Raw genomic sequence first — 13,492 nt, 5'->3', positions numbered from 1 at the left:
CAGGGCGGTAGGGAAAAAGTGTGTCCATAGTACAGGGTGGCTCGCGCCCGTAAAGGAGAAAGAATGGAGAGAATCCAGTAGTGGCCTGTGTCGGGGTGTTATATGCGTAAGTAACAAACGGTAGAACTTGGTCCCAATTGGAATGGTCGGTGTTCACGTACATAGCCAGCATGTCACCGAGAGTGCGGTTAAAACGTTCTGTCAGTCCATTCGTCTGAGGGTGGTACGAGGTAGCGGTGCGGTGTATGATGCGGCATTCTTTCAGGAGAGCCTCAAGAGCGTCTGATAAGAAAACGCGTCCGCGGTCACTGAGCAGTTCGCGAGGGGGACCATGGCGAAGAACCAGGTTTTTCAGAATAAAGGCAGCCACGTCGCGTGCCGAAGCAGAGGGCAATGATGATGTCTCAGTGTAGCGGGTTAGATGATCCACTGCCACGATAATCTAGCGGTTGCCAGCTGAAGTTGTAGGAAGGGGACCGTATAGATCTATGCCGACACGATCAAACGGACGGGCAGGACAGGGCAACGGCTGCAACGAAGCAGAGGACTTGAGAGGAGTTTTTCGGCTTTGGCAAGACTGGCAGGAGCGGACAAAATGGCGGACAAAGCGGTACATTCCACGCCAGAAGAAGCGTAGACGCAAGCGCGTGTAGGTTTTCAACACTCCGCCGTGGGCGCACTGGGGATCAGTATGGAAAGCAGCACAAATGTCGGCGCGGAGATGACGGGGGATGACTAAAAGCCACTTCCTTCCGTCGTGAAGATAATTGCGGCGATAGAGCAGCCCGTCACGAATTGAAAAATGGTGAGCTTGGCGGGCAAGCGCCCGAGACAGACGACCTAGAAAGTGACTTGAAAGAAAGTCCAGAAGTGTAGATATCCACGGGTCGCGCCGCTGTTCCGTGGCCATGTCAATAGTGGCAAGCGAAGACAAATCGTAGGCGCAGATCTCATCAGGCAACGAAGAGGGAGGTAGCGGTGAGCGCGAAAGAGCGTCCGCGTCAGTATGCTTGAGGCCTGAGCGATATATGACACGAATGTCATACTCTTGGAGGCGAAGAGCCCAGCGAGCAAGGCGGCCGGACGGGTCCTTGAGGGACGCCAGCCAGCACAGAACGTGATGATCAGTGACCACATAAAATGGTCGGCCATAGACATACGGACGGAATTTGCCGATGGCCCAAATAATGGCCAAGCATTCTCTTTCCGTAACAGAATAATTGGACTCTGCCTTGGTCAAGGTGCGGCTTGCGTACGCCACCACATAGTCTCGGATACCAGGTTTGCGTTGAGAACGGCGCCTATCCCAATACCGCTAGCGTCAGTGTGAATCTCAGTTGGCGCATTCGGGTCGAAGTGGCGGAGGATGGGAGGCGAAACTAAAAGACGGCGTAAAGTGTTGAAGGCGTCATCACAAGCAGGTGTCCATGCGCAGAGGTCGGAGCTGCCGGAGAGGAGCTGGATGAGAGGAGCAATAATAGAGGCGAAATTTAAGATGAAGCGGCGAAAGTAGGAGCATAGGCCAATGAAACTTCGTAGCTGCTTCAGTGATTTTGGGCGTGGGAATTCGGCAACTGCACGAAGTTTGGTGGGATCGGGAAGAATGCCATCCTTAGAAACGACATGACCTAGAATTGTTAGTCGGCGAGCAGCAAAGCGGCACTTTTTCAGATTCAGTTGGAGGCCGGCGGTAGCGAGACAAGTGAGAACGTCCTTCAGTCGGAGCAGGTGGGATTGAAAATCGGTAGAAAAGACTACGATATCATCGAGATAGCAAAGACAGGTTCGCCACTTGAATCCACGAAGCACAGTGTCCATGAGGCGTTCAAATGTGGCCGGGGCGTTGCAAAGCCCAAAGGGCATGACGTTGAATTCATATAATCCATCTGGTGTGATGAAGGCAGTTTTAGAGCGGTCAGCGTCAGCCATTGGCACCTGCCAGTAGCCAGATCGTAAATCCAACGAGGAGAAAAACTCGGCGCCCTGCAAGCAGTCTAGTGCGTCATCGATGCGTGGCAGAGGATAGACGTCCTTGCGCGTGATCTTGTTGAGCCGGCGGTAGTCGACACAAAACCGGAAGGAGCCATCTTTCCTAGGTACCAACACAACTGGAGACGCCCAGGGACTGTGGGATGGCCGAATGACACCCCGACGGAGCATGTCGTCCACATGATCAGCAATTACTTGGCGCTCCGAAGCCGACACGCGATAGGGGCGCTGGCGCAAAGGTGCAGTTTTACCGGTGTCGATGGTGTGCTCTACGACAGACGTGCGGCCCAAGTCAGTTTGAGGAAAGTCGAATGAAGAAGCGAAGTTCTGCAAGAGGGCGACAAGTTGATCACGTTGCGCAAGTGGAAGATCAGAATCAATAGCATGTTGGAAAACGTCGGAGGGCGTCGAAGCGGTCGCAACATCGCAAGAGCACTGACTAACATCGAAGGAGGGGGTTGAGTCAGCAAGAGTGGTGATATGACTGGGATCAAGCTCTTCAAGACGTCCAATGCATTCGCCACGAAGCAGGACTGCTGGGCAAGAAAATGGGTTCGAGGCGTAAAGTGCACTCTTGCCGTCTTGAATTTCGAGAACTGCGAACGGAAAAAGGAGGCAGGGATGACGGGAGGTGGCTTCGGAAGGTGTAAAAATCGCAGTCAAAGGAGTTACCCACTCACAAGACAGTGGTACGAGGGCAGCAGAGAACGGAGGAATGTCGGTGTCATGGGCGACGAGAAGTTTTGCAGTGCGGGGAGGGGTATCACAGAAGGGGGCATCACAGAGGGGGGCGAAGGCAATTTGTGCACGAGCACAGTCAATAACGGCTTGATGAGTCGATAGAAAATCGTATCCGAGGATGATATCATGCGAGCAGTTCGGCAGAACAATAAACTCGATGGGGTACAAGACGTCTTGAATGAGCACACGGGCTGTGCAAGATGCGGAGGGGTGAATGTGCTGTGATGAGGCGGTGCGGAGCGAAAAGTCGGAAATCGGAGTGGTCACTTTGCGAATTCGACGGCAGAGCGCTTCACTGATGACGGAGACGGCTGCACCGGTATCGACGAGAGCGAGAACTGTGGCGTCTTCTACAGAAACTTTGATAACATTAGCGGGACGACATGGAGGACTTGAGGAATTCGAAACAAGCGCAGTTCTTGCCCCCGGAACTGCGACTGTTAGTTTCCCTCAACGGTGCTGGTAGAACGTCGCAGCATTGGAGAAAGCGATCGGCGCCGAGGAGAATGTGATCGACGAGTGGTGTAGGTTTGGCGATCTTGTGGGACAAATTGAGAACCGGGCGGAATCATTTGCGAGCGTGAGTCGGTATTGTACGGGTAAAATCGAATGTCAGGCTGTGAAGGTTGGAGGCGCTGGCGACAAAGGCGCGCAACATGGCCCGGCCGACCGCAGGCATAGCAAATCGGAAGGTTGTCCGTAGTACGCCAAGGTTTCATAGGATGTGGGCGGAACCTTGAGGGTGGGGCTTGAAACGAAGGCTCAGCATGCGGCGGTGAACGGTAGGCAGGGACCTGCACATAGGAGCCAGACGTGGGCGAAGGTGGTGGCCTAGCCGTTACTTGGGCATACGTGAGAGGTGCCGTCACAGGCGGCACCACGGGGTTGGACGGCAAGGCATCAGCGACGTGTTCTTGCACGACACGGCGTATAGCAGGGGCCAAAGATGGAGCCAGTTCAGGAACGAGGCGGCCCGAGTCTTGAAAATGGGGAAGGAGTGAGATTTGACGTGCGACCTCTTCACGAATAAAATCTTTGATCTTTTGATTCAGCGGGCTCCCTTCAGAAGTTGGCGAACCACCCAGGGCTAATGCGGATACGCCTTAGTCGCACACACTGGAGCGGCGCCTAGAAGCGCGCCGCTTGCGGAGCTCGTCGTAGCTCTGGCAAAGCTTCACGAGTTCACTAACGCTGGTGGGATCTTTCGCTACCAGCATCTGGAAGGCGTCCTCAGAAATGCCCTCGAGGATGTAGCGGATTTTGTTTGCTTCCGGCATGGCCGGGTCGACTCGTTTGCAGAGATCAACGACGTCTTCTATGTAGCTGGTAAAGGTCTCATCAGCGCGCTGAACACGATCGTGTAAACGTTGTTCGGCACGAAGCTTACGCACTGCCGGGCGGCCGAACACTTCCGCGAAATTCTTTTTAAATGTCGACCAAGATGACAGGTCAGCCTCATGGTTGCGAAACCAGAGGTTCGCCACGTCCGTCAGATAGAATATGACGTTACTGAGCTTGTATGAGTCATCCCACATGTTGTAGCTGCTTACTCTTTCATGGCAAGGGTCACGCATGGGACTCGGTTTGGGTGAGTGGTCGCACTGAATTTTTTTTATTGAGCTCTAATGCGGGAATGAGGTACCTCTTCGTGGCTAAAGAGAGGATCAACTTCATAGGCTCTTGAACGCTTTCCTGCGCAACGAGTTAGGCGATACACCCTCGCTAGTTCTCATTTTTTAGATGAGAGAGCGTGCGGTAGTCGATGGGGAAAGTAGCCATGCGCTGTTCACTTGTGCTTCGGGCACTGGAACTTGAGAGAGAGAGAGATAAAGAGAGAAAGTTAAAATTCTTTAATGAAACATATTTTAGCCGGTTTTAATGTTAGGTGACATGTTAGTGCGCATGGCAGGGGGGGGGGGGGGGATCGGAATAAAGATGGACGAAGGGCTAGAAAAGAGTGCGGTAATTGAAGATGGATAGATGGCTTTATGAGACCGAAGTCCAGTATACGTGATGATAAAGTGGGTTGGTATTTATAGTTTCTTTAACATACAAATAGTATCGAAATAGACAGATTAGAGTGTCATTACACGGCACATCTGTCTGTAGTGGCCTAAAATACCTAATATAGAGCCCACTGTGATTGTCACTTGTGTGACAGACTTAGATGAGGTGCTTTCTTAGGGAAATTGTCCTTCACCATCCCGCGATTCAGAAAGCTCCGATGGTTCGATATATATTTTGCGCGCTTGGGGTCTCCTTACTCACGACACTCGCGCCAGATTGGCCAGCTGTCTATGCAGGCTAGACGTTCGAGGACGGGAAAAGAGGGTGAGTTCTTGCCAAGCTTCGGATATAGCTAAAATTAAATGACGATGGGCGGCAGGAGCATTTATGTTACCGCTCCTCCGTTTCTGCAGTAGCATCTTTGTACGCTTATTGGCAAGTTATGCGCAATGAGAAACCTTCCTGTGCCGAAAAAGAAACAACGATTATGCGGAAAAGAAACCCGCATTAGATTACTGGCATATTGCGCTTGTGAACAAAAAGATAATATCCTTGGTGACTTTGGGCTTGGTTTCGTTAATCGTTTTTATATAAACCTTTTCGGTTAACACTGCGTTATTGAAACAAAACAAATGATCTAGTTGTAAACAACTTGGGCGTGAAATGAGAGGCTTTTTGTAAACGCGTTTTTTTTTTACCACGGAGCGTAAGAATGTATTTTCTACTTCGCACGAATGCCTCGCCGCGGTGGTGCAGTGATTAGATACCCGACTAGTACGCCGGAGTACCCCGGTTCGATCCCGAACGCCGGCAGCTGCGTTTCGATGGAGGCGAAATGAAGTGGCGTCCGTGTGCTTCGCGATGTCAGTACACGTTAAAGATCCTCAAGTGATCGAAATCACTCCGGACCCCTCCACTATGGCACCACCTTTCTCTTTCAGCTTTCCCTCCTACCTTCTTCCCTTCCCATATGGCGCGGTTCAGGTATCCACAGAACGTGTGACAGGTAGTGCGCGTTTCATTTCTTGTGAAGCAATTATTATTGTTATTATTTCGCACGAATGCAAAAGCTGCATTGATACTTGTTTCGCCTGTAAGGATCGAAGGGCCTCTTGCTTCGAAATCTATGAATTGTACGAAGGAAGATCAAATTTAGTCTTTCCGTCATGCGGTTTGCTTTTCATTGTAAGGTGTAACGTCCCAGTGCGACTCTGGGTATATATTAGGAGCGTCGTCTATGGGCACTCCGTAGTAATTCGACCACCAGGGATTCTTCATAATATGCACCGACATCGGACAACTCGCGGAAGCCTTGTGCTTCGCCCTCGTCAAAACTCGGCAGCCACGATTGGTATGAAACCTGCGGATTTCTCTACTCGGCAGTCGAGAGCCCCAACCACTGAGCCACTGCGGCGCGGCAGTTAAAAAAAAGAAACATTACATTGTTTGAGACGGAATAAAATAGTTCAAATTTAATTTCCTTCTGCATGAGTGTCTTGGTTATGAAGGTAAATTTAATGTAGACGTACACATTTAATTTTTGCAATCATTATTTTTCTGAACATCGCAACTTAGGAGTGGTAGTTACGGCGGCGGAGGGAAAATGGGAATGCTACTTCAACCTTAAACAATGCAGGCATCATTGCTGTATATGGCTATTTATTGTTTCTGTGAAGATTGTTTTGCCGGTCTGCGTTCTGCTGAGCTTGGCAGTCTTCCTGTTGAATAGTAATTGTGTATTAACAGTTGACTTACCGACGCGAACATCTATCGCTGCTATTCTTGGCATGTTTAAATCGACCAGCACGTTGTCGTCAAAACAGTTAAATCGAAATTTACTATAAGCAAAGTGATCTTCAAAATTGCAACCACCAATCTGACAGCTGACAAATTACTGTCCAACGTGGCTGAACATTATGAAGGAGTAAGAGAAAGCAATCTGATTGGTAATGAAGGACCTCTTTGCGATGAGAAGGCACATAACATCGTGGAACACACAGGGCTCCTCGGGAAAGGAGGAGGAGCAGCACAGGTGCGAGAATAGGATCAGTCCGTACTTGATCAACGCGAGCCACTCGCGCATCGAGCTGCTGTGGAAGAAGGCGCGCCTGGCGTCCGCCTACTGCCTTTGCCACGGCAGCGTGGTCCACGCGGGGTTCACGGCCGACTTCGAGGGCTGTGACGGCGGTCCCCGCTAGCATTGTCACCACAGCGAACCCAGGACCCCGGCCGCCATTAGCGCCGCGCCACTGGAGCCTGCCACCGAGCATGTGTTCTGCGCGCGACGCCGGTGCCCCGGGGGCGGATACAACCCGCTCGCCGAGTGCACCAGGGTGCGCTCCGCACAGCGGGAAGGTACATACATACTTACGTACTGTTCAGGGTGCCTTTTTCCTGGCTGTAGGCATGTAGTTGAGATGCAGTAGAGTAGTGAAATTGTGATAGGGTATGATAGTCCTGTTTTTTCTCCCACCTTGAACCTTACTTGGTGGGTAAGCCGCCAGGTAGCATCAGCTTGCATTCTGTAATGGACCCTTTGATTTATGTTTTTTGTGTCGGCAATGGCAGAACCTTATGCGCTGTAAACTCGAGTAAAACAGCCTTTTCGAAAATCTAAAAGTCAGTGTGGGTATTAATACCGACAAATACTAACCACCAACCATTAAACGCGAAGGGTTGTTCCACTATTTAACGACTAGGAGGGCCTACTATATTTTCAATAAACATTTTATTAACACGGGAGTCTTTATTGTTTCCCGACATCCGCCACCAAATACAGTAGTACCCCCAACCAAGATTCTATTTTAGCCCTAATGTCTTAGTAGTTAGTTATTTAGGCGTACCCATTCTCCTAACAACTCTAATGCAATGCTTAAAAAAGCCCATTTTACAGGCAACTTTAATGTGGTGCTGTGGGGAAGCTAGGCCCATTGTTTTCCAAGCACGTTTTAGAGGTGTGCCATTCTTCAACTTTGCGCAAAGATGGTACCGCCTGTCTTGAGGTTGATGGCAAACTGGCCCCAAAGTCTCTGTTGATGAGCTTCCCTCTACACACTCGATATGAGGGGCGTACACGAAACATACTATTATGGCGGCTGTTATGAAAAATGAAATCCCCTTCACGCTCAGTTGCTTCTCAGCAGAAGCTTATAGCCGCAGATCCCAATTACTGCTGCCTCGCGACAGAATAATCCAATTTTGTATCTGTAAGCTGGACCGCGCACGTGCGGATGCCTACAAACCCCCATCTCTGCTGTAGGCTGGAAGTTCACTGTGGACCTGATGGAGCCCCGTCGGGCGCTTTTGCTGTGGACGGGCAGCGGCTCGCACGAGGTCACCTGGTGCCGCTGGGTGGGTGCCCTGAGCGTCTTCCAGAACAAGAGCTCGGGCACCGACGGTGTCGTCATCACCGACCTGGACGCCTGGCGCACCTACGACGTGTCCGTGGGTGGTGGCTCAACGCGGGACTCAGAGCCTCTCTTCGCGGCACACTTCAGGACCAGGCCAGACAGTGAGATATATATCCACACCTCGGAAGAAGTATACTTTTTCTTGAGTCGTTCCACCTTGGCAGCAAGATTTGGAAATACCATTTATTTGGTATTTGAAAATTTGAAAATACCATTATCACCTTATTTCCCCCTAAGAAAACCAAAACACATTAAACTACACGCTAACCCTGCAATGAGGTTTCTTTTCGGTGGGCTTTCTTATGCCGTTATTTGTTTACAGATTTCTCTGATCCCATACAGAGTTGTTTCACTAACTTGTTACTGAAGGTGTACCAATCAGAAAGCTGACAGAGATTGTGAACATTAAACGCAGCTAAAACCAACTAGATTGAGGTACTAGTGCACCAAGATTAAAAATATGAAATCTGAGCCGGACTGAGACGTCGGGCAAGTTTTATAGTTACGCAAAAACAACAGGCTTACCGAAGCCTCTCGATGATTCTGGTATCTCCAGGTAGTGATGAAATTTCCATTCCAAAAATGAGGATCTTATCGCTCCTATTTTCATTACCTTATTTCAGAGAGAAGTGCCACCACGATAAAACAGAGTGGGGAGGGCTGTTGTGGTGAGAGAACGCAAAGTTTGGCATGTGCCAGGTGCTGTGCACACGATTCGAGTTAAGGATGAGCTCCGTATACCGACACTTGGCGCGAAGTCGCGAGCGGCGATATGTCGGGAGGCGTTTTGTCCGTGCAGTTAGCGTCGTCACTCAGTTATGTCTCCCCGAAAGATTTCACTCATCGCTTTGAAGCCACTGACATTCCCCCCACGAGATCCTGGCTGGCCGTGTCCGGTTTACTCATTGCTCATTCCCGGTGTTCTCCCTTCGTATCAACACGCGCACCAAGTTTGCCGTCGCCACTCGTACTCCACCGATGACGTAAAGAAAATATTACTTGTACCGCGGCTGTGAGAAGAGAACGATCAGCTATGTTGGTAAGGGAGGGCTAACAACACGGGCAAAGTTGAAGATGGGCGTACTTCATAGGTTGTTGTGCATCGAAGCTCTGGAAGAATCACTCGTGACGCATATGCGCCCTTGCATTAAAGGCAGATCGAAGAGCCAAATTACGGACTTTCTTTAAGCTGGAGTGCAGGCACAGAAACTCAGGCACTTTTCCGCTGAAGAATGCCGCGTATGTCGCCGTTCCTAGCCTCAATTTTCCCGTCTACGACCCAGCGAACGACGGTGGCACCAAGCTGCGCTGCCGTGTCACGTCGACGCCCTCTTTCTTGCACCTATATTAAATTCACTGATAAAATGTCAAGTGAAGCTTAATTCAGTTTTCCTTAAACAAAAACCGTGGGCGGCGAACAAAAAGCGGTTCGCAATGACTGCTTGACATGTTTCATCACCCGTAGACGTCAGCAGCATTAGTAGAGACATTTATGCAGAAGAATCATTGCACATTGTTAAAAAGAAAGAAAAAAAAAAAGAGAAATGAAATCAAAAACATTTCAACACATTAATCTAGTCAATGAACAGTTCTCGAAGTGCAGTTTGCAGTCCCGTCAATCTTCTTCCTCAATGGATCTCCATTACGGAATTCCTCTTTCAATTTCGCCATTTCCTTAGCCATTGTACCACACACAAGTAGTGCAGGTCAACGTAGCAGCAGCAGTGACAAACAAAAAGTAATTGAGCCTGCATTGTGAGTGGCATCTTCAGAATCAGAAGCAACACGCAAGCTCAACTAGCCTAGTGACATTCGACAAATAAAATTTGGAGGACGCTTAAGCTTCGCCTTCAAGAGTGGAACGCGATAGCGTTATTGCACCTCGTCGAGAAACTTATTAAACGCAAGGGTATTGAGGCATCCTCGCACCGGTACCCGCGCGGCCCGAAGGGGAGAAGCGGGTGAGCGAAGATAGTGATCTAAAGAAAGGAAAGACGCTTGAATCTACAACCCGTGAGGGTGCACGGCGAAACGTCAGGGTAAAGGGGCTTTACGTCAGGGGCGAGTGGCGCGCCATGTGTCGGGGCAGCGCCGCACATTGCGAGGAGGGGCTCTTCTGTGTTTGCCGCAAGATGGCTCTGCATGTGCGCAGAGCGCAGAAGAAATGTAGCGCAAAACGTACTTCGCTACTCGTGTAACTGCGACTTCTGTAAGTAACATGCTCATAATTACCGATATACACCGCAGTATAACGTTCTACGGCACGTTTCTAAGGCAACACCGCATTCACTAGAAGCGCTTTTGTACCGCTTTCAAGCATCAAAGAACTCGTGGTTGAGTGGTAGCGTATCCGTCTCACACACCGGAGACCCTGGTTCGACTCCCACCCAGCCCGTCTTGGAAGTTGCTTTTTATTTATGAAGTGCATGTTTATTTATGAAATGCATGCCAGGATTTATCGCTCACGGCCAACGCCGCCGACGACACCGGCTTTTCTGCGACACGGGCTCCTTAACGCTACCGCGTTAAAATGCGGTACGGAGTAGATGTTCAATGTCTTTTGTGTGCCTAAACGTTTACCGCTCTTAGGCCTGTTTTGCTCGAAATTTCAACGCGCGTTAATGCGATTCTGTATGAATTAGCCCTTGACCAAGCAAGGCTGGTTTCAGGGCCTCTTAGTCCAAGTAGCCTATAAAAAGACTTGTTCGCGTGTTGTGTGAGCGGTCAGGTCATTGTGCCTTGAGAAGGCGTCTTCACATCTTGAAAAATTGTAAACGAAGTTATACAGAGTAACCCGGCTTGTTACTAAATATTGTAACAAAGCGGTAGGCCGCTCGCCGGTCCGGCGATTTTGCTTACAATCTTTGTCGCTGATTCGACACGGAATGGGGGGTTATATGTGATGAAAATGAATTACACCCCTCCGATTTCATATTCATTTTAGAAAGAGAGGAATTGCCTGCGACTACTGCTTTCCGAGTGATAGGTACAGCTTGTTTTTTTGCACAAATAGCACTATATTGTCAGAGCGTAATTTACAGAATGTGCCAGCTAAAGGTAACTAAGCTTTGAAAGCACAAAATTTTCTAGCCCCTTAAACAACTACTGGCTGTAGTGAGTCACGTGGCCTAATCTGGAGTATTTTTATGGTATTGAAAAAATAAATGGGAAAGAGTAATCGTTTGATTTTCACTTAATAGCTCCAGCAGCAAAATACCAGTGCAGGAGTTCTAGACTGTCTTGGAAAAACAGCTGGCTGATATGTTAGTGCCAAGTGTGTTCTAATAATGCTGTGGTGGTGCTGCAGAATGACAAGGCTTCTGCGCAGAGAGCAAGATCCACGTTTTCCTAAAGCGCTCTCCCCGATGGGGCATCGTGTGTGCATTAAGAGAGAGAGAGAGATGCGCTAGCAGCTGGTCATAGGGTTGCTTCCTTTTAAGGTCCGTAGGTAGACCTGCGTAATTAGTAGCTTGATAAAACCTTTCGGTCACTTGTTTTTGAAGACCTTGAACAACATTAGAACCCGCACCTCATTACCGAAGCCAATAAATTAATTCCTTAACTTTGGCCAGCAAGCAGCCCTCAAATGGTTTCAATGGGCTCTTTTAACAGCTTCGTTACACATTTAATCGGGACCCTTGGCATGTCAGTGTAGCGCAAGTTCTTGCTTCTGTTACTATTTCCGTTCATTATTACTTAGATAACAAAATTATTCTTGATAATGCTTGTAACCTCCATGAAATGCATTTGTCGTCAGGACACGCCGCGTTGAAAACTACATCCTTGTCCTTTTCAGGTTAGCATACAAAGAAAATATGGCAATCTGCGGATAAAATGAGAAAATATTTCTCGAAGTCTGTGCTTCCTATGTACATAGGCGTGAGATTCATTGAAAACCTGGACGGGGTGATTGAAAATGTTAGCAGCAGCGGCAAGCAGCATTCTTAGTCCATCAGCGGTGGGCGCCCTAGTAGACAGTGATATCAAGCGGATGCTTGATGTCATCGGATGTCTCTGCCCGAAAAAGCCATCTGCCAGTCTATTATGAGGTTGCATCGGTCCTAGTTTTCTATTTACGGGTTCATTGTCATCTTTCTGAAGTCATCGTATATGATGAACACGCCTTTCAAATTTCATTGTTTTGTTTTGGAGAGTCGCCCCATGGCTTAAACAATCTTTGTGCCGTATTATTTCACCGATCGCCAGCAGTCATCGTTTCCGGGATGAGCTTGCAAACGCTTCCCGATTAATGTGTTACGTTTTTTTACGATTTCGTGCTTGAAAAAGTACTGTTATATGGTCTGTACCCTCGCTTCATAGCATAACTAGGATGTTTAATTAATGTGGTTTGCTTTAGTCTTAGCTTATTTAAGTGCTTGGCATAATGTCTGTCGCCTTTGCTGTGAGACCTGATAGATCTGCAGTGTTGTTTCATTAGTTATGATTGTAGAATAAAACATTTCACCCATGACGACATCGTAGCGTTTGTGTAGCGCGTATAGGTATCCAGTGGTCGCGTAGCCACATTGTCGCCGCACTGCTACGCAGCGCCCAGCGCCTCAGTTCTGCGGCACGCGGAGCAGGTGGGTGCGGGCGAGGTTCTCCTCTCCTGGTCGGCTCCCGAATCTCCCCGTGGTCCCCTTCAGGCCTACGACGTGTCCTGGTGTTCGGGCCAGTTATGCGAATCACTGGAGACGCCTCGAGAGACGCGGCACGCGGTACTGGGCAGCGTGCGGCCCACCACCAACTACACGTTTCGCGTGCGCGCCAAGAACGTACTCGAGGACGTACCGCTGGAGGGACCGCACGCCGAGGTCACCGTCTTCACGCCACCCGAGGGTGAGGGGTTGTCGTCAATGAGTGCCGCCCCTCATCGGTTAACCCGAGAGTAGCGCAGTGAAATAATGTGATTATTTTTCGGCCCGCTTAGACTGCTTCAAGTGTAGCCATGGCGCCTCTAGGATCGTTCAGACACAGAGCTATGAATATTTCATGCTTGGAGCCTATAACATCCGAGAACATTGTCAGCGGCTGATTCATAGAACATTGACTCAATATTAAGATAGAAACAGATTACTGAATACATACACGCATCTGCTCTGAGGTGTTCATTGCAAATGCTCGTAGAGGAAAATTCCTGAGAGGTTCTATATATATCACACTTTTACCGAGCCGTCTGCAGAAAAAAATGTCCTAACGACATCGACTCTTGCAGTTTGTAACCTGTCCACGCTAGATACAAAGATTGTATGATTCTGACACCTGGCTTGCTAACTAGAACAACTCTGTGCAGTGAACGTGCGTGTCCGTTTTATTGACTATCTCTAAAACATGTGCGCCAAATT

The 13,492-nt window shown here is 49.1% G+C and overlaps 1 protein-coding gene across 1 annotated transcript in view; it reads left to right on the top strand.

The window, feature by feature from the left end:
* Positions 1-8,019: 8,019 nt before the first annotated feature.
* LOC146186841 (uncharacterized) overlaps positions 8,020-13,492 on the top strand; it is a 50,511-nt gene continuing 45,038 nt past the window's right edge. Inside the window, exons 1-2 of the mRNA XM_084608123.1 lie at positions 8,020-8,248; positions 12,696-12,986. Coding sequence (XP_084464249.1) covers positions 8,020-8,248; positions 12,696-12,986 — 520 coding nt within the window. The remainder of the gene's footprint in view (positions 8,249-12,695; positions 12,987-13,492) is intronic.

Source organism: Amblyomma maculatum, chromosome 6, assembly GCF_055883805.1.
Source record: "Amblyomma maculatum isolate TAMU_Amacu chromosome 6, ASM5588380v1, whole genome shotgun sequence".
In the NCBI taxonomy this organism is placed as follows: Eukaryota; Metazoa; Arthropoda; class Arachnida; order Ixodida; family Ixodidae; genus Amblyomma; species Amblyomma maculatum.
Note: the sequence above shows the minus strand (reverse complement) of the source record. Positions and strands in the feature narration are given on the sequence as shown.